This window comes from Petromyzon marinus, unplaced genomic scaffold (genome assembly GCF_048934315.1).
Source record: "Petromyzon marinus isolate PM22_M1 ecotype Great Lakes invasive population unplaced genomic scaffold, UKy_Petmar_22M1.pri1.0 PM_G_Scaffold_14, whole genome shotgun sequence".
NCBI classification, from domain to species: domain Eukaryota; kingdom Metazoa; phylum Chordata; class Hyperoartia; order Petromyzontiformes; family Petromyzontidae; genus Petromyzon; species Petromyzon marinus.
The window spans coordinates 543,807-562,305 of NW_027422695.1; the positions used below are offsets into that span (position 1 = coordinate 543,807).

Genomic DNA, 18,499 nt, shown 5'->3' on the forward strand with positions numbered 1-18,499 from the left:
CAACCGCCATTCGCCACTAAGTGGTGGTGACGTCACCACGACGCTTGTGCCAGGCTATGTGCACCCTGAGGCCACGTGAAGTGTCGAACGCCCGCTGGCAGGAGGTCACGGGGCAGACCCAGGTGCCACGGGTCGACTGACTGAGATGACTGGCTGATGCACCACCTGTGCCCCCTACTGTGCCAACCTGCTGTGCTTTAGCCACCCGGCGCTCCGCTCGCTGTTGTGAGCGTCGCTCCTCCGCCCTCCGTTGTTGTTGGAGGGCGACTGCCTCCAACTGCCCAGTAGCATCCTTCACGAGCCTCCTCCACAGAGGCCGATCTTGACACCGCTGGTACCAGTCATCGGCAAGTCCACTCAGCTCCACGTCCTCCTGTACCACATCACTCCATCTCTTCTCTAGCCCGTGCCGCGCCCGCTTAGCCCCCTCAATCCGGCCAAACAAAAGCTGTTTCGGCATGCGGTGGCTGGGCATGCGGGCTACATGACCCAGCCATCGCAGCCTTGCCTGCCGGAGGAGCTCACCGATGGGACCCTGCCCAGATCTTTCAAGGATTTGTGAGCTCCTCACACAATCCAGTCTGGTTAAACCCAGGATGGATCGTAGGCAGGCCAGCCTAAATGTTTCTAACCGGCGAAGATGTTCCATTAGGGGGGTCCACGTTTCGCAAGCGTAGAGAAGGGAGGGAATGACCGTGGCCGAGAAGACCTGAAGCTTAGTGCGGAGCGACAGACCAGGTAGCTTCCACACAGCGTTACGCAACCGATGAAAAGATGTTGCCGCTCGACTGATTCGGAGTGAGACCTCTGCTGTTAAACTGGAGGAAGTCATAAGCACACTGCCCAGGTATGGGAAACTCTCCACTCTCTCCACAACTGCCCCATCACCGATTGGGAGTTGTGGGGGTGGAGTGTCCGATGGTACAAAATACCCAGGCAGGTGCTTAGTTTTGGTGGGGCTGATGGTAAGGCCCCACCTCTTAGTGGCACGCTCCAGTCTCAGCAGCAGCGTCTCCAACTCCTCCTCTGACTGAGCAGCTATTACCAAGTCATCAGCATACATAACGTGGTTGAGCAATAGAGAGCCATCCCTTGACCGCACCCGGGCATCGATTAGCCTCCCATTATATCTGTACCATATGGAGATTCCCCCGGTACAGCTATTGAAGGCTTCACGAACTACGTGGTCAAAATAGATGTTAAATAATGTGGGAGCCAGAGGACATCCCTGTCGCACCCCAAGGTGTACAGGGAATGGCTCTGACTCCCGGCCACGTAGTTTTACCCGGGCCCGCTCACCATCATGAAGGTCCTTAATGATCGTGAGCAGAGGGTCAGGTACTCCAAAAGCACGAAGAACGACCCAGAGCCCAGGCCTACTGATGGTATCATAGGCCTTGACCAGGTCAATAAAGCAGAGATGTAGGTCTTGTTGGAATTCCCTACACCTCTGCTGTAGCAGACGGACAGAAAATATGGCATCTGTGCAGGACCGCCCTTTCCTGAAACCGCATTGGGGCTCCGCAAGCCTCTCCTCAGCGTGCCTGGCAAGGCGATGCTGAATAATCCTTGCCAGGACCTTTCCCGGCACACTGAGGAGTGAGATGCCCCTGTAGTTGTTACAGTCTGTGCGGTCCCCCTTCTTAAAAAGGGGGACCACCAGGGCATCCTTCCAATCCTGCGGAACCCGTCCAGTGGTCCAGACTGTTGTTATGATGTCATATAGGGCAGTCTGTGCACAAACGCCACCCTCCCTCAGCATTTCGCTTGGGAGATCATCTCTGCCCGCTGCCTTTCCTGGTCTCAGACTCAGGATCGCCTTCAATACTTCCTCAGCAGATGGCACCTCAGCCAGCCACTCACAGGGGGTGACTTCATCCAATATTTGAGGCACCGCAGCCTCAGCAGGGTCATCCTCACTTTGTGCCACAATGTTTTCCTGGCTGAGGGATTTTCCCTCCCCCAGGACCTCACAGAAATGCTCAGCAAATCTGCGAACCTGTTCCTGGGGGTCGGAAATTGGATCACCGTTTTTTCCCCTAATGATGGTAATAGGTGTGGCGCTGCAGGTTACTTTTTTGATGGGGTTAAATAGAGATTTGTGATCACGGGCCACTGAGGCAGACTCCATCTCCTCAGCAACCCGCGACCACCACCCATCCTTGCAGCGCCTCACGGCTCTCCGAACCTCCGAGCGAAGGCTGCGGTAAGCCTCCTCATTCTCTGACGTGGGATTCTGTAGCCGATGACAGTGGGCCTGTCGCTTTTTCTCAACCATCGTGAACAACTCCTCTGTCATCCAGGGTGTCTGGGGAGGTCTGGACCGCGTACCCAAAGCAGCCATTGCAGCTGCATGAGTCACAGTCCTAAACCTCGCCCATTTACCCTCGACATCAGGAGGAGTCGGGGACGATGCCAATCCCAGCCGCAAGCGATGATGAAATTCTCGCTTGCAACTTTCATCAGATAACTGAGACCAGGCCACTTTAGGTTGGAATGGGGTCCTGGGTGTACACCCACCACCGGAGTGGAAGAATGGCAGGCGCATCTTACAGATGACTAGTCGATGGTCAGAGGGCAGATCAGCTCCACGGTAGGTCCTGGTGTCAAGGACATGGGCTCGCATTCGCTGGTCCGTCACTATGTAGTCCAGCAGATGTTCTTGCTTGGACCCGGCATGCATCCATGATGTTGTGTGGATGCGCCGATGCCGGAACAGCGTGTTGGTAATTACAAGCCCATGGGCTGCACAAAAATCTAGCAGCCTCCTACCGTTGTTATTGAGCTGATCTGGCCCATGCCCTCCAATCACTCCAGACCAGGTGCCAGTATCATGACCAACTCGGGCATTGAAGTCACCCAACATGATGACTCTATCCCGAGGGGCCACTTTAGCCAGCACCTGTGACAGGAGGTCATAGAAGGCATCTGACTCATCGGCTTTGCCTGCATCCCTCCACGGATGTTCATCTTCGGTGGGGGCATAAGTAACCACGACCACCATTCCTCGCCTCCGGTTGATGGGAAGGCGAGCCCAAAGTAGCCTGGGGCTTACAGCTTCCCACACCTCACCGCCACGCTCCCACGCCCCCTTCATTCTTTTGTTCAAAAGAAGACCCACACCCTGTTGTTTGGCAGTCTGCTGCCCCGAGTAGAGGACTGTCCACCCCTCATGGTGGCAGGAGCCAGAGCCGGTCCACCGGACCTCCTGAATGCCGCATAGATCCAGGCGGTACCGGTCCAGCTCCCGACAGAGGAGTGGCAGCCTCTCCTCTGCAGTGAGCGTTCGAACATTCCACGTGGCCAACCGTAGTGGCTTTTCGTTGTTTCTGGAGTAGCCCCGAGGGTAGGTATTCAATCTCCTGGCTCCGCCAATTGGGGTTTGGCCAGGAGACGTCATAGACGCCTGGCCCCCCGGGGCCTCCGGCACAAGCTTAGTTGTTATATATTTCAGTTTAATTCGTAGTTTCGTGGTAATTAATTGAAGGTGGAGGGGTTACCAGCCCCTCGCACCCGTCCAGAGCCCCCGTTTAGCCCCTGTGGTGGACACATATGCCATGAGGGGAGGAGCCAATCAAAATTGGATCTCCCCCCACAGCGCTGTCCACGACAGAGTTGCCCGTCCGGCACCGCGAGGAGGTAGGGGGTTGTTTTGCCGGACACACACAGACACACACACAGACACACACACACAGACAGTCACACACAGAAACACACACAGACACACACACACACAGACACACACACACAAACACACACAGACACACACACAGACACACACACAGACACACACACACGGACACACACACAGACACACACAGAGACACACACACAGACACACACACAGAGACACACACAGAGACACACACACACAGACACACACAGACATACACACACAGACAGTCACACACAGACACACACACAGACACACACACAGTCACACACAGTCACACACACAGACACACACACAGACACACACACACAGACAGTCACACACAGACACAGACACACACACACAGACACACACACAAACACACACAGACACACACACAGACACACACACAGACACACACACAGACACACACACACGGACACAATGTATAAACCTCCACCCACTCGTGCAAGTGATGAATATAATAGTTAAGTGCCAATATGGCCTTGTAAACACGCGTCCACGTCACGTGCTCTCGCAATTAACTCATTAACCCGATTGGCAATCATTGACATCCACGCGCGTGGCTTCCCAGCGTCACGTGGCCGTCAAGGCATCGGCCAATCAATTATGCAAATTAGTGTCGCAATCCCACTGATTGATGAATCAAGGCGGGCAGGCTGAAGGAGGAGTGAGCCTAGTGAATAGTGAATTGTTCACTCGGTGCGTGTGTGGAGCGGTGGCTACCGCCGGCGCTGTGGAGGGCTTGTTAATGATCGTTCACTGGACTCGACATTGGTGGTGGTGGTGTTGTAAGGAGTTGGGGCACAAAGTGAAGCTTCACCTGGCCAGGAGCACGGTTTGTTGTCTCGAGTTTACGACGTTTGTTATTCGAGCTACAAATAGCCGAGTGGGGGGTGGGGTGTGGACGCGTGGCAGACCCCCAACTCTGTGCGTTCTCTACCGTAGTCTCCAGATTCATAGACGCACTTTCTGGAGAATGTGATCATTCTTAATTTCAACAACAACAAACACCGCGTTAAGCAGTAGTGGTAGTAGTAATTATACTGTAGCTCTTGGGTTACGTTATGCATTTCGTACAATGCCGAGCCGTTAGGATGTTTTGCGATGACCATAATATTAATGACTTAAAGCTTTCGTGACTGCAAGAATCACTTTTATGTTTCCTGCCTCAGCAGCTCGCCCGCTATATGATATTGTTATTATTTTATTTATTTATTTTCTATCTACGTGGCTTTACAGAAAGATCCAAAGAATATAATAATCATGTTTGTCAATCATCATCATCACCAGCTGTGATAGCATTAAGTGGCATCATCAGTTGAATCATCATCATCAGCAGCATCATCATCGGCCCTCGACAGCAGCAGCAGCAGCAGCATCATCACAGCCCTTGTCGCTATCTGACAGCATCATCATCACTGCCCTTGTCGCTATCTGACAGCATCATCATCACTGCCCTTGTCGCTATCTGACAGCATCATCATCACTGCCCTTGTCGCTATCTGACAGCATCATCATCACTGCCCTTGTCGCTATCTGACAGCAGCATCATCACTGCCCTTGTCGCTATCTGACATCATCATCATCATCACTGCCCTTGTCGCTATCTGACAGCATCATCATCACTGCCCTTGTCGCTATCTGACAGCATCATCATCACTGCCCTTGTCGCTATCTGACATCATCATCATCACTGCCCTTGTCGCTATCTGACAGCATCATCATCATCGGCAACAGAGGCAGCAGCAGCAGCGTCACGACCGCCATGCAGTGCAGCGCTGCCAGCGAGACTCTTCCCAACTCCTTAGCAGGAGGAGGAGGAGAGGCCGCAGCCGCGAGCACCACGTGGCCACTCGCAGGCGCTGCGTCACATGGTGTCGGCACCGGGCTAGTCTCACTATCGCAGGGTTACCTGCACGTACCTCCAGGTGTGCCTTGGCCAGGTGTGTCTGTGTATCAGCCAGGTGTGTCTGTGTATCAGCCAGGTGTGTCTGTGTATCGGCCAGGTGTAGATAAGTACCAGCCAGGTGTGGCTGTGTATCAGCCAGGTGTGGGTGAATACCAGCCAGGTGTGTCTGAGTGCCAGCCAGGCGTGGCTGAGTGCCAGCCAGGCTCTCAGAAGGGCCACGCTCGTTGGAGGTTCACGACGGGCGTGCGGCCGGTGTCGACGCCGGCGTGGGCGGCGGGCGAGCGGCGGGCGCCCCGCCCGAAGCCGGAGTCGCGTTCGCCCGGTTGGCAAGCCGGGCGGGCGGGCGGCGAGCTCGCGGGTCGCGGTGCGGGCGACGGCGAAGACGCCGCCGGGACTCGTGCGGGCGCGAGGAGCGGAGGCGACGCGGAGGCGCGGTCTGGCGCGCCCTGGTTGGACGCCAATCCGCGGGGCGCCTCTCACGCAAGTGTCGGCAGCCCAGGTGCGAGTCGCCGCACGGGTGCGCTGCGGGTAGACCCGAGTCCTCCAGGTGAGACTCGGTCCGGTGAGCCCCACCCAGGAGCTGCGAGTTGTGCAGGTGTGCCGCAGGTAGGGCGGCTTATTCCACGTGCCGGCGGAGGTGATGGCAGTGGTGGTATTGATTACGGTGGCAGTGGTGGTTATGACATTGGTGGTGATGGTAGTAGTGGTATTGATGATGGTGGTGGTGTTGGTAGTGGTGGTTGTAATATTGATGGTGGCAATGGTAGTGGAAGTGACGGTGTTGTTGGTAGTGGTAGTGCTGGTTGTAATATTGATGGTGGCAATGGTGGTGATGGTAGTGGTGGTATTGACGGTGGTGTTGGTAGTGATAGTGCTGGTTGTAATATTGATGGTGGCAATGGTGGTGATAGTAGTAGTGGTATTGACGGTCGTGTTGGTAGTGGTAGTGCTGGTTGTAATATTGATGGTGGCAATGGTGGTGATGGTAGTAGTGGTTATGACGGCGGAGGTGGTGGTAGCAGTGGGGTGTTATTGTGGCACGGTGTGAAAGCCCTTGGCGCTGCTGCTGCCGCTGCCGCTGTGAGCCAGGCAGGCACCAGGCGCGCCTCGCCGGCACCCCCGGCCGGGGTGATCTGCCGCGTGCCGGCGCGTGACGCCTCGCACGGCCGTGCCATCCCACAACGCTCACAGGTAACGGAGCTCCCTCGCCACCCCCCCTCCCTCCCCCCCCCGCGATGTCGTGAACGTCAACACACATTGCACAGTAGGTCCTCATTAAGACCGCACATTTATTTCACCGATCTGTAGTGCAAACGAATGAATGCACGTGTGTGTGTGTATGCATCTTCATTCGCGTGCGCCTATCTCCGACATTTCAGGAGATTAATGCCCGCCGCCTTTCCAGTCCTGCCAGGGTCGATAAAATAACGACCACTTTGTTGGGGGGGGGGAGGGGAGTTGAAAGGGATCGGCCCCGCCAGAGGAATATGGAATTTCCACCATCGGCTCAGGGCTGTGAAACCGGACACGAGCACCGCCGCTCACCTGAGCGGCAAATCACTTTGACCTCGACTTGACCTTCAGCAGAAACAAAATCACGTGCCTTGTGAACGCCTCTGATGCACCACAGTGCCTTGTGAACGCCTCTGATGCACCACAGAGCCTTGTGAACGCCTCTGATGCACCACAGTGCCTTGTGAACGCCTCTGATGTGCCACAGTGCCTTGTGAACGCCTCTGATGCACCACAGTGCCTTGTGAACGCCTCTGATGCACCACAGTGCCTTGTGAACGCCTCTGATGCACCACAGAGCCTTGTGAACGCCTCTGATGCACCACAGTGCCTTGTGAACGCCTCTGATGCACCACAGTGCCTTGTGAACGCCTCTGATGCACCACAGAGCCTTGTGAACGCCTCTGATGCACCACAGTGCCTTTTGAACGCCTCTGATGCACGTGACGTGCCCTGTGAACGCCTCTGATGCACGTGACGTGCCTTGTGAACGCCTCTGATGCACCACAGTGCCTTGTGAACGCCTCTGATGCACCACAGTGCCTTGTGAACGCCTCTGATGCACCACAGAGCCTTGTGAACGCCTCTGATGCACCACAGTGCCTTGTGAACGCCTCTGATGCACGTGACGTGCCCTGTGAACGCCTCTGATGCACGTGACGTGCCTTGTGAACGCCTCTGATGCGCCACAGTGCCTTGTGAACGCCTCTGATGCACCACAGAGCCTTTTGAACGCCTCTGATGCACGTGACGTGCCTTGTGAACGCCTCTGATGCACCACGGTGCCTTGTGAACGTCTCTGATGCACCACAGTGCCTTGTGAACGCCTCTGATGCACCACAGTGCCTTGTGAACGCCTCTGATGCACCACGGTGCCTTGTGAACGCGGCTTATGCACCACAGTGCCTTGTGAATGCGTCTGATGCACCACAGTGCCTTGTGAACGCCTCTGATGTACGTGACGTGCCTTGTGAACGCCGGCTCCCGGGGGTCACGTGACCCGTGGGGCCCCGTGACCCCTCTGGGACCCATGGCCTCCGCGGACCCGGCGAGACTCCGGCAGTGGCCTCCGGGACCCGCGGGGCCTTCGGAGCCGGGCCGACCCCCGGGGCACCCCTGGCCTGGCCAGCCGGTGAGGGGCGGTGTTGGCTGTGTTGTGTTCGCTGTGTTGTGTTGGCTGTGTTGTGTTCGCTGTGTTGTGTTCGCTGTGCTGTGTTCGCTGTGTTGTGTTCGCTGTGTTGTGTTGGCTGTGTTGTGTTCGCTGTGCTGTGTTGGCTGTGTTGTGTTCGCTGTGTTGTGTTGGCTGTGCTGTGTTCACTGTGTTGTGTTCGCTGTGTTGTGTTGGCTGTGCTGTGTTCGCTGTGCTGTGTTGGCTGTGTTGTGTTCGCTGTGTTGTGTTGGCTGTGCTGTGTTCACTGTGTTGTGTTCGCTGTGCTGTGTTGGCTGTGTTGTGTTGGCTGTGTTGTGTTCGCTGTGTTGTGTTGGCTGTGCTGTGTTCGCTGTGCTGTGTTGGCTGTGTTGTGTTCGCTGTGTTGTGTTGGCTGTGCTGTGTTCACTGTGTTGTGTTCGCTGTGCTGTGTTGGCTGTGTTGTGTTGGCTGTGTTGTGTTCGCTGTGTTGTGTTGGCTGTGCTGTGTTCGCTGTGCTGTGTTGGCTGTGTTGTGTTCGCTGTGTTGTGTTGGCTGTGTTGTGTTCGCTGTGTTGTGTTTGTTGTGTTCGATGTGTTATGTTGGCTGTGTTCGCTGTGTTGTGTTGGCTGTGTTGTGTTCGCTGTGTTCGCTGTGTTTGCTGTGTTGTGTTGGCTGTGTTGTGTTCGATGTGTTATGTTGGCTGTGTTCGCTGTGTTGTGTTCGCTGTGTTGTGTTCGCTGTGTTCGCTGTGCTGTGTTGGCTGTGTTGTATTGGCTGTGTTGTGTTCGCTGTGTTGTGTTCTCTGTGTTGTGTTGTGTTGGCTGTGTTGTATTGGCTGTGTTGTGTTGGCTGTGTTGTGTTCGCTGTGTTCACTGTGCTGTGTTGGCTGTGTTGTGTTGGCTATGCTGTGTTTGCTATGTTGTGTTCGCTGTGCTGTGTTCGCTGTGCTGTGTTGGCTGTGTTGTGTTCGCTGTGTTGTGTTGTGTTGGCTGTGCTGTGTGTCAGTGACGTGTGGCCGTCTCTGTGGCGGTCTCTGTGGCGGTCTCTGTGGCGCGGCAGTCGAAGCCCAACGGGGCAGGTCGTGTGCGGCGGGCCGAGTCGTGGGAGGGGCCGCCGCCTCTCCCCGAGTCGTCTTGGCCAGCGTGGAAGAGCAGGCCGACAGATTTACCCCCCCCCCCCCCCCCCCATCGAGATGGGGTCGCTCGCTCTCGCCCTGCGCTTCTCCTTCCGCAGCGCCGAGCGTCAGGCCCACGGGCCGGCCCGGTGGCCCGGTGCCCCCCGGTGCCGCCCCCCCGGTTGTTCCGCACCCCGGCACCGGAGCTCTTCTCTGCCGTGCAGCGCGGCGAGCTGCGAGACGACTCCCAGCCAAGTCTCGTCGATATCGTCCTCCTGCAGCACCACCAGCACCACCAGCAGCAGCAGGTCCTCCTCCAGCAGCAGGTCCACCACCACCACCAGCAGGTCTACCACCTCCACCAGCAGCAGCAGCCACAGCAGCAGCAGCAGCAGGTCCACTACCACCACCACCAGCAGCAGGTCCACCACCTCCACCACCACCAGCAGCAGCAGCAACAGCAGCGGGTGCTGCAAGCGGGGTCGTCCTGCGTGGTTCTCAAGGGGTCTCAGATTCCAGCTGGGCTCTGCAGGACTCTCACGGGTCCCTCCGTCAACTCCAGCACCTCCAGCACCTCCACCATCGTCTGCTCCACCACCTCCACCGCCGTCTGCTCCACCACCTCCACCGCCGTCTGCTCCAGCACCTCCACCGCCGTCTGCTCCAGCACCTCCACCGCCGTCTGCTCCACCACCTCCACCGCCGTCTGCTCCAGCACCTCCACCGCAGTCTGCTCCAGCACCTCCACCGCCATCTGCTCCACCACCTCCACCGCCGTCTGCTCCACCTCCTCCACCGCCGTCTGCTCCACCTCCTCGCGCTCCTCCCGCTGGTGCTCCTCCGCCTCCCCGAGGACAGCGGCTGCTGCCGCGTTAGCTCGGAAGAGCAAAGCGAACGCGCGCGAAAGGCTCCGGGTGAGAGGCCACGATCCCCTTAGGTTGACTCAGACTAAAATAAAACTTGGGGGGGGAGGGGGGGGAGGGGAGGGGGGGTGATATGGCCCGGCGGTGGCATGTTCGAGATTCGGTTCGGATCTCGCAGGCCACCCCAGCGATTACGTGAAAAGAGTAGCCCATCGTGGTCCATGTGAGTGATGTTTTAAACATTGACACTGCGCCTACATCAGTTGGGACCGCACGTAGCAGCGACAGTCTCCTCCCGACTGGCCCCCACTTGCAGGCCGGGCGTCACGTGGTGCAGCACGAGGACAGCTGCCACTGGGAGAGCTGGCGGGTGCCCTTTCAAACGTCTGAGGTGTAAAACGTAAAGTCGCTCATCGTCGCGCGAAGAGATGGCCCGCGACGAGGACGCCGCGTAAAACAAATAATTTTGATTTAAAGCTTTCGCGACTGCAGTAATTCATATTCTTAGCTCTTTCGGTAAAGTCACGTTGAAGGGAAACAATAAAATAATAAAATATATAAAACAATAAAAATTCTGATGACGACTGTTTGTGTTATGGTCGAAACGTCGTGATAATTTTTATTGTTTTATATATATTTTATTATTTTATTGTTTCCCTTCAACGTGACTTTACCGAAAGAGCTAAGAATAGAAACAAATAATTATTTAACTTAAAACTCGGAACCATCCGTCCGTCCGTGTGTCCATCCTCCCGCGTGCCCGTTTCTCTCCCCGTGCTTTTGAGTGACTTCGCGTTATCGTGCAACACGGCACGGGGTGACGCGAGACGGTTTAAGTCTGGTCGAACCGAGTCCTCGCCCATGGGTGGCGGAACGAGTTAAATTCATGGGAACAAAAATCCCGTGCTGGTGGCGAGAGAAGAGCGATAGGGAGGGCGACTGACCGCCAGCGAGCGACCGGAAGCCGATCGGCGATTCACCGGATCGTCGATCGCCTTCGACGCCGCTTGGCCCTCGAGCGCTGTCGCTCAAGGGCCAAGCGGCGTCCATCCCCGGCGCTGACGGCGTGTCCGCGCGCGTCCGTCCGTCTGCGTCTCCGTGCCCTCAGGTGCGATACCTGAACCGCGCGTTCCTGCTGCTGCGTCGCCTGCTGCCGCTGGACCGCCTCCGGCCGTCGCGGGTGGCGACGCTGCGTGCGACGGTTCGCTACGTCGGCCTGCTGCAGGCCGTGCTGGCGGAGACCGCCGCGGCATGCGGCTCCTCCCCGCGTGGCGCGTGACAGCGCGGGGTGTGTGTGTTTGGTGAAGGGTGTCCCGCCGACTCGGCCAGGTGCGTACACGTAGGTGCGTGTGAGTCGGAGATGCGGGAGCGGCGGGGGGGGGGGGAAGGACAAAAACAGTTCTAAGTAATCTTCTTTGGTTCTTTCGGTAAAGTCACGTAGAATGAGAATAAAATAATAAAATAACACAATAAAATTCTCACGACGTTTTGGTCACAACGCAATGCATTGTTGTGAAATGTTAAACTTTAAAAATCTTAACTATTTCTTTGTGCTTCGGAAACATGTACGAAAAAGGGGGGGGAACCCGCCCCTCTCTCTGGACGAACAGCGTCGACAGACAGACGCCTTCGAGATGAATCGAAGCGTCTGTTTCCTTGATGGTTTATGGCTTGAGGAAGACCCGAACAGAACCAGGACACAAACACACACACGAACGCACACACACACACAGACCACGCCCCCCCCCCCCCCCCCCCCTTTTCCACTGCGCGAAGAGAATTGTCTTTGAATATAACGGTCAGCCGCATTTTCAAAAGTCAGTCAAGAGTGAAGCAGCGAGTCAAGACAGATCAGCGAGTCAAGACGTCCACAGGACGAGCAGTCGCATGGAGCGGCTGGCTCCGAGCCTCGCTGAGTAGTGAGGATCGCATGAGTCGCCATGTATCAACGAAAGTGAGTCATACAGCAGTGGAGAGAAACTGCTATCAGCGAATCAGCGCTGAGAGCGCTCGAGCATCTCCACAGAGAAAGCACGTGCAACGTAGCTGAACCAGCAGCGGAAAAGCTTGGACAGCCGCCAACAAATTCAGCAAACCAGCGACCAAGCGCGTGCGACTTGAGTCATACAGCAGTGGAGGAAACCTGCTGCCAGAGAGCCGCCAACAACCTCAACAAAGAGAGCACGTGCGACTCGGCTCACTCAGCAGAAGAAAACTTGACCTGTCGCCCGCGAGCGCAGCGTCAGATACTACAGCAGCGGAAAGAGCGCGGCCAGCAACGCCAAGCAAGAGCGTGCAGCAGCTCAACCAGCAGTGGAGAGAAACTGCTGTCAGCGAACCAGCACGGGCGCGTTCGCGCATCTTCAAGGAGAGGGAGCGCGCGCCACCAGCGTGCCATCAGCACCAGCATCAGCACCAGCGCGTGCCAACATTAACCACCAGCGTGCCACAGCGCGCAACTTCGCATCACCAGGGCTGAGAGGGCAGCGGCCCCGCACTCAACACCCATCGGCGCGACGACGGCGAGCGTCGTGCTGACTCATCCAGCCAGCAGTGGACAGAAACTGGCAGCCGTTCGTATGCAACCCCTCCTCCACACTCCCTCCTCACTCCCCCACCGCGCCGCAACACACAGGAAACACATTTTGGACACAAGAGATGCTAACCTCGGCGTCTGCTTTACGCAAGGAATTGAACCATTGATAAAGAAGACACACGATACGCATATCGGGATAATCAAGAAGGGTGCCACTCCAAGGTGGTGCATTAAAAATCAATTCATAAAGGAAAATACTGCTGTCATTGATGAGTTGCATAATAACCAATCGTCCTACTGTTAACAACGTGATAATTGACTTGAAGGTCTATGAATGGATGTGGTACTGTGTGGGCAATGTTTAAACACGAATTTACAAATTATAAGGTTAAGGTTTTGATAGAATAGTTGCATGTTTTAATCTCTCTCTGAACAACCGATTGATTGTGTTACGCGTCGGGAATTAACCACAGGTGCCGCTATCGAGGTGAAACAACGCAATCGTGATGGTATCATGTTAACGCTGTGTTGAAATTCCAAAATCCCGAGATTGAGTTTTCATATTATCCAAAAATTAAAGTTAGCTAGAAAATAAAATTGATTAAAGCAGGTTTGTGTGTGATTCTTCCTGAAATTCTGCATATTGTTCTGCGTATGAGATCTGAATCCTGGGGACCTATCATAAGCACACTATCACCACACATAATCCATAACACACATAATTCATAATGTTCAATCGAGAGTAATCATATCCTTATCGATAATACGGAATTAAAGAGCAGAGTCGAATCGACTCTCTCTCATTCACGCTCACAAAGCCTGCGTCACTGCATACGATTAATCACGTTGTTCCAATTCATAACACAATCCTCGTCACCGAGGCTCGACTTATTATCATAACGACCTGCATTATCATAACCACGCCCACTCGCATAAATTAATACGATTATCTCTCGAATCAGCATAATTTATGCGCATAATTACACAAATTAACATAATTTCGGATAAATTATGCAAATTTCAAATTTCATTTAATTTTCATTATTTTCATCAATTTTCATAACACCTATATATACAACAGTGTGTACACTGTGTGTGTGTACACTATGTGTGTGTGTGTACACTGTGTGTACACTATGTGTGTGTGTACACTGTGTTTGTACACTATGTGTACACTGTGTGTGGAGGCCAACTGTGGACCGGTTTTGGTGGACAATGTCTCAACAGCAGTGGGGCTTGCTTCAAGCCATGGTTGTGAACATCCAGACGTTAATCAGCAAGGAGCATTTCTAGTCCAAGTTCGACAAAATCTACGTCAACACGTAAGACAAAATTATAATTCGTGTTGTAGAGAATGTATCTCCGCTACGTGTAACTTTAAGGTGGTATGCCTTGTAACTGATGAATGGTCCGAGTGTGCTTCCTATTTCAAAGACAATGAGTTGCTCCAGATGCTTCGTGGAACACAAAAACACCGTTTGACCTGTATCACAAGAACAACGGGTCTCACCTGAGTTCTCTGTACAGGTTACTTACAAAACACACACACACGCACTTTGTCCTAACATCACTTATTCAATGTTTGACCTTTATAAATAAAATGTTGCATGTACACACAGGAATTTTAACAAAATTTAATTACTGCAGAGAAATATACTGCATCAGATAACATCTGATTAAGAAGCTACTTGAAAAAAAATATGCACCGTCTGCTTAACAGTGGATGTAAAACATACTATTGTGTCATTCAAAACGAGTAGGCCATTGCATGCTGGCGAATTCTAAACATTAGTGACAAATTACACAACTGAGATGAAACATCAATCATCGCCCCCTACTGACAGCCTCTTGTTCACATACTCTTTGGTTCTTTCAGTGAAGTCACGTAGGCAGAAAAAATAATAATAGATCACGACGTTTCGATTGTAACACAAGCGGTCGTCCTGAGGCGGAAAAAATAATAAATGCAGGCCGGTGCAGGGCCACCACCCTGTGCCACACAGGGGCAGCTGCTACTTGGGGATGCTCTTCGAGTGTTTCAGACGAGGTACAATACAAAACTCGGAGATGCCGAGGCGGTTAAGCAAGCGCCGAGTAAATGCAATTATTATAACATAGTGAATGCTTGGGAGCTTATTGTCTCTCGCTCCTGGTTAGAGATCTACCCAACCCACAGGTCCACAAAGACTGGCCGCCCTTACTCTGCAGGTTGAACTAGGAACTGAGTGTCCAACTTCACATTCTTGTCATTAAAGGCCTGTGACAAAGGTGCATCCATTGTAGCGACATCATCTCAAGCTTACACATCTACCGGGTCTCCACTTGACTTTGTATTGTCTAGGAGCAAGTCCACCCACACCTCCACTTCCACAAACTGCTGGGGGTTGCCTCGCTCTGCCTCAGTCAGAATTCTCCTCCTGCTTCACGATGTGAAGGTCCCATTTTGGAGTTGAATCTTCATCTTCACATTTTACCTTCACTTCTTCGCTCATCACTTCTTCACATTTCACCATCACCTCTTCATATTTCACCTTGATACCTTTAAAAGTGTCCAAGCTGGGATTTTCATCCGGTTCTTGTTTCATGAGGGATGGGCTCATTGCGGAACTTTGACTTTCACAAGCTGACTTCAGACTCCACTCCTTGTGGATCTTCTGATGCTTCTGTGTTCTCAGGTGTACTTGAAGATTTGATGAATGTGCAAATGCCTTCCCGCAAACACTGCACTTGAAGGGTTTCTCTCCCGTGTGTGTTCTCTGGTGTACTTCAAGATTTGATGAACGTGCAAACGCCTTCCCGCACAGAGTGCACCTGAAAGGTTTCTCTCCCGTGTGTGTTCTCTGGTGTTTTTTAAGAGCAGATGACCGTGAAAATGCCTTCCCACAAACACTGCACTTGAAGGGTTTCTCTCCCGTGTGTGTTCTCTGGTGTAATATGAGATTATATGACTGTGTAAACGCCATCCCGCACATCGTGCACCTGAAGGGTTTCTCTCCCGTGTGTGTTCTCTGGTGTTTTACAAGAGCAGATGAATGTGCAAATGCCTTCGCGCACACAGTGCACTTGAAGGGTTTCTCTCCCGTGTGTGTTCTCTGGTGTGTTACAAGATGACATGAATCTGAAAACGCCTTGCTGCACAAAGTACACTTTAAGGGTTTCTCTCCTGTGTGTGTTCTCTGGTGTTTTTTAAGAGAAGATGACCGTAAAAATGCCTTCCCACACACACTGCACTTGAAGGGTTTCTCTCCTGTGTGTGTTCTCTGGTGTGTTACAAGATTAGATGACTGTGCAAACGCCATCCCGCACATCGTGCACCTGAAGGGTTTCTCTCCCGTGTGTGTTCTCTGGTGGGTCTGAAAAACTGATGGCCATGCAAATGCCTTGTTACACACAGTACATTTGAAGGGTTTCTCTCCTGTGTGACTTCTCTGGTGCCGTGTCAAATTTCCAGTCCGATCCGTGCTGTATGCACGCTGGTCGCATTGTTGACTTGTCGTACCGAGCTGCTGTGCTGAGGGCCTTTGCTCCATCAGACCAGCGTCAGCTGCAGACAGAAAATAAGAATATCCACACCATCTACACGTCAGTATCGAGGCATGGAGGAATGAATATATACAGTCACACGTGACTTGCACGTCTATATTCATTCATGTATTCATGACTAGCTGTACTACCCGGCTTCGCCCGGGACTTGGATCCACCACGTCCGGCCGCCTTTGTGTCCCCAGTGGCGATGTTCACACCACAACAGTTACTCGTTTAAGGCTGAGTCTACCTAGCGGAGGCCCAGAAGCGGTTCAAATAATCGTCGCCGGTGGTGGCCGTGAGCGGGAATCGAACTCGGGTCACCGGGTTCGTAGCGCCGCGTAGCGCTAACCACTACACTACAATGAGTTACGCTTACACACACACAGACACACACACAGACACACACACAGACACACACAAGCAGACACACACACACAGACACACACAGACCCACACAGACACACAGACACACACAGACACACACAGACACACACACCCACAGACAACGCTAACGGCTACACTACAATGCGTTACTCTTCCACATGCGAGGGTCACGTAACAGATTTGACGTCACAGCTCACTTGCCGTGCAAAAAATCTATACATTATTGAGCTCCCCTCCCCCCCTAAAAACACAAAAGTGTATTTGTATAATGTTTGCACGGTGTACAGTCTGGAAAGTACCCACATGGCAAATTTCCAGTTTGTTGCATGTCGGGAAGTACGCTAAACATTTTGAACAGACAACACACACAATCACAACTTTGTCTTTTATATATATTTGGAGATGCAGTGAAAAACTTTCCCAAAATTCATCACGCGGTTTCAGTTTTTTGATTTTCAGTTTATTTATTTTGGTTATAGTCCCGTGAGCCATTCGGCTCTTGAATCGGGTGCAACCACAACAAGCAACAAAACAAAAACACGACCAAGAAAATCATCTTACAGTGACTATGTGTGACTGTGCAAACAGCACTGTCATGGTACGCAATGAGAGGGCAAATGCCATAAATATTCCTGTAAGCCCTCGCATCTTCAACATTAATGTTGCCATAGAAACGTTGTGGGGTTTTTTGCTTCATTTAAAAAAGAAAAATTATTATCTGTTATTTTAATTTCATTTTCTATCTACGTGACTTTACCGAAAGAACCAAGAATATTAATTCCTGCAGTCACCAAAGTTTTAAGTCAAAACATTCACACACGTTGACAAAGCCTCACCTTGTGTTGTTGTGGGCAGGTCGCTCCTGATAACAAGAGCGGTATAGCAGCTCAAGCGGGCTTGGCCTGGTAACAAAAGAACATAAAAACTGCGTGAATATTTACAATAAAACAAAGTTACAAAGTGGCGAGCCGGGTGAAGACAAATTAAACTTAAGCGAGATAATTCAAGTGAATGCAATCAGGCGAGGGCAGGAGGCAAGGCCACACGTGGCTAGGCCCCGCGTTGTAAAGTTCCAACCTGGACATCGATTCCCGTGCTCGCTGCTACTCAACTGACATCCCTACGAGAGAGGCTCTACCTTGGTAAACAACAACAACAACCACCACCATGAGAATTTCTCACCTCGGATTTCAGTGCAAGCGCGGATCGGCAGCCTCCTGTTACCTCGCGACGTCACGCGTGTAAGCAGGTAACATGACGTCACTTCCGTGGTAAGAGACACGCCCCTCCCACAATGAGCTGCTCTGTAACTGAATAAATTATGTTAATGAGTCCGGGCCAAATGTCGAGAGATGGGGCGTGGCTGCTGAACCCGTCGAAATAAACTCGCGACGGATTCAACGGACACATTATCTTAATGAACCGCCAGTCACTGGGCGTAGCTTTGCCCAAATAAGGATTGCCACTGGATTGATATCGGCAGTGACCCAAGCGGAGGTGACGTCACGCTCAAGAGCGCTGTGGACGGGGTTGGGGGAGTGTGAATACCTTGGTGACATGACGTCACTAGCGAGGTACGCCTCTTGCTGGCACTTCATGCCGATGAGGTCATGCTGAGTGGTGACGTCACAGAGCGGGGATGCAATTTAAGTTGATTTAGATTCATTTTCCATTGCCCCCTCCCTTGGGTGACGTCCTGCTATGTTGGGTCTGTTACGCGTGACGTCACTATGTTGGGTCTGTTACGCGTGACGTCACTGCCTGTTCTGTGTGGAGGCTGTTGACAGTTAGGGGCCGTCCGTAAATGACGTCACGCACCTAGGGGGGGGGGGGGTCAGACATTTGTGA

The 18,499-nt window shown here is 53.0% G+C and overlaps 1 protein-coding gene across 1 annotated transcript; it reads left to right on the forward strand.

The window, feature by feature from the left end:
* The first annotated feature begins 8,127 nt into the window (after positions 1-8,127).
* Positions 8,128-11,572, forward strand: LOC142910234 (uncharacterized). Its single transcript, XM_076059940.1, has 3 exons — positions 8,128-8,229; positions 9,286-10,254; positions 11,312-11,572. Exons 1-3 carry the CDS (start codon positions 8,128-8,130, stop codon positions 11,480-11,482), a joined length of 1,242 nt encoding a protein of 413 aa, XP_075916055.1. The 3' UTR covers positions 11,483-11,572.
* Positions 11,573-18,499: the final 6,927 nt, after the last annotated feature.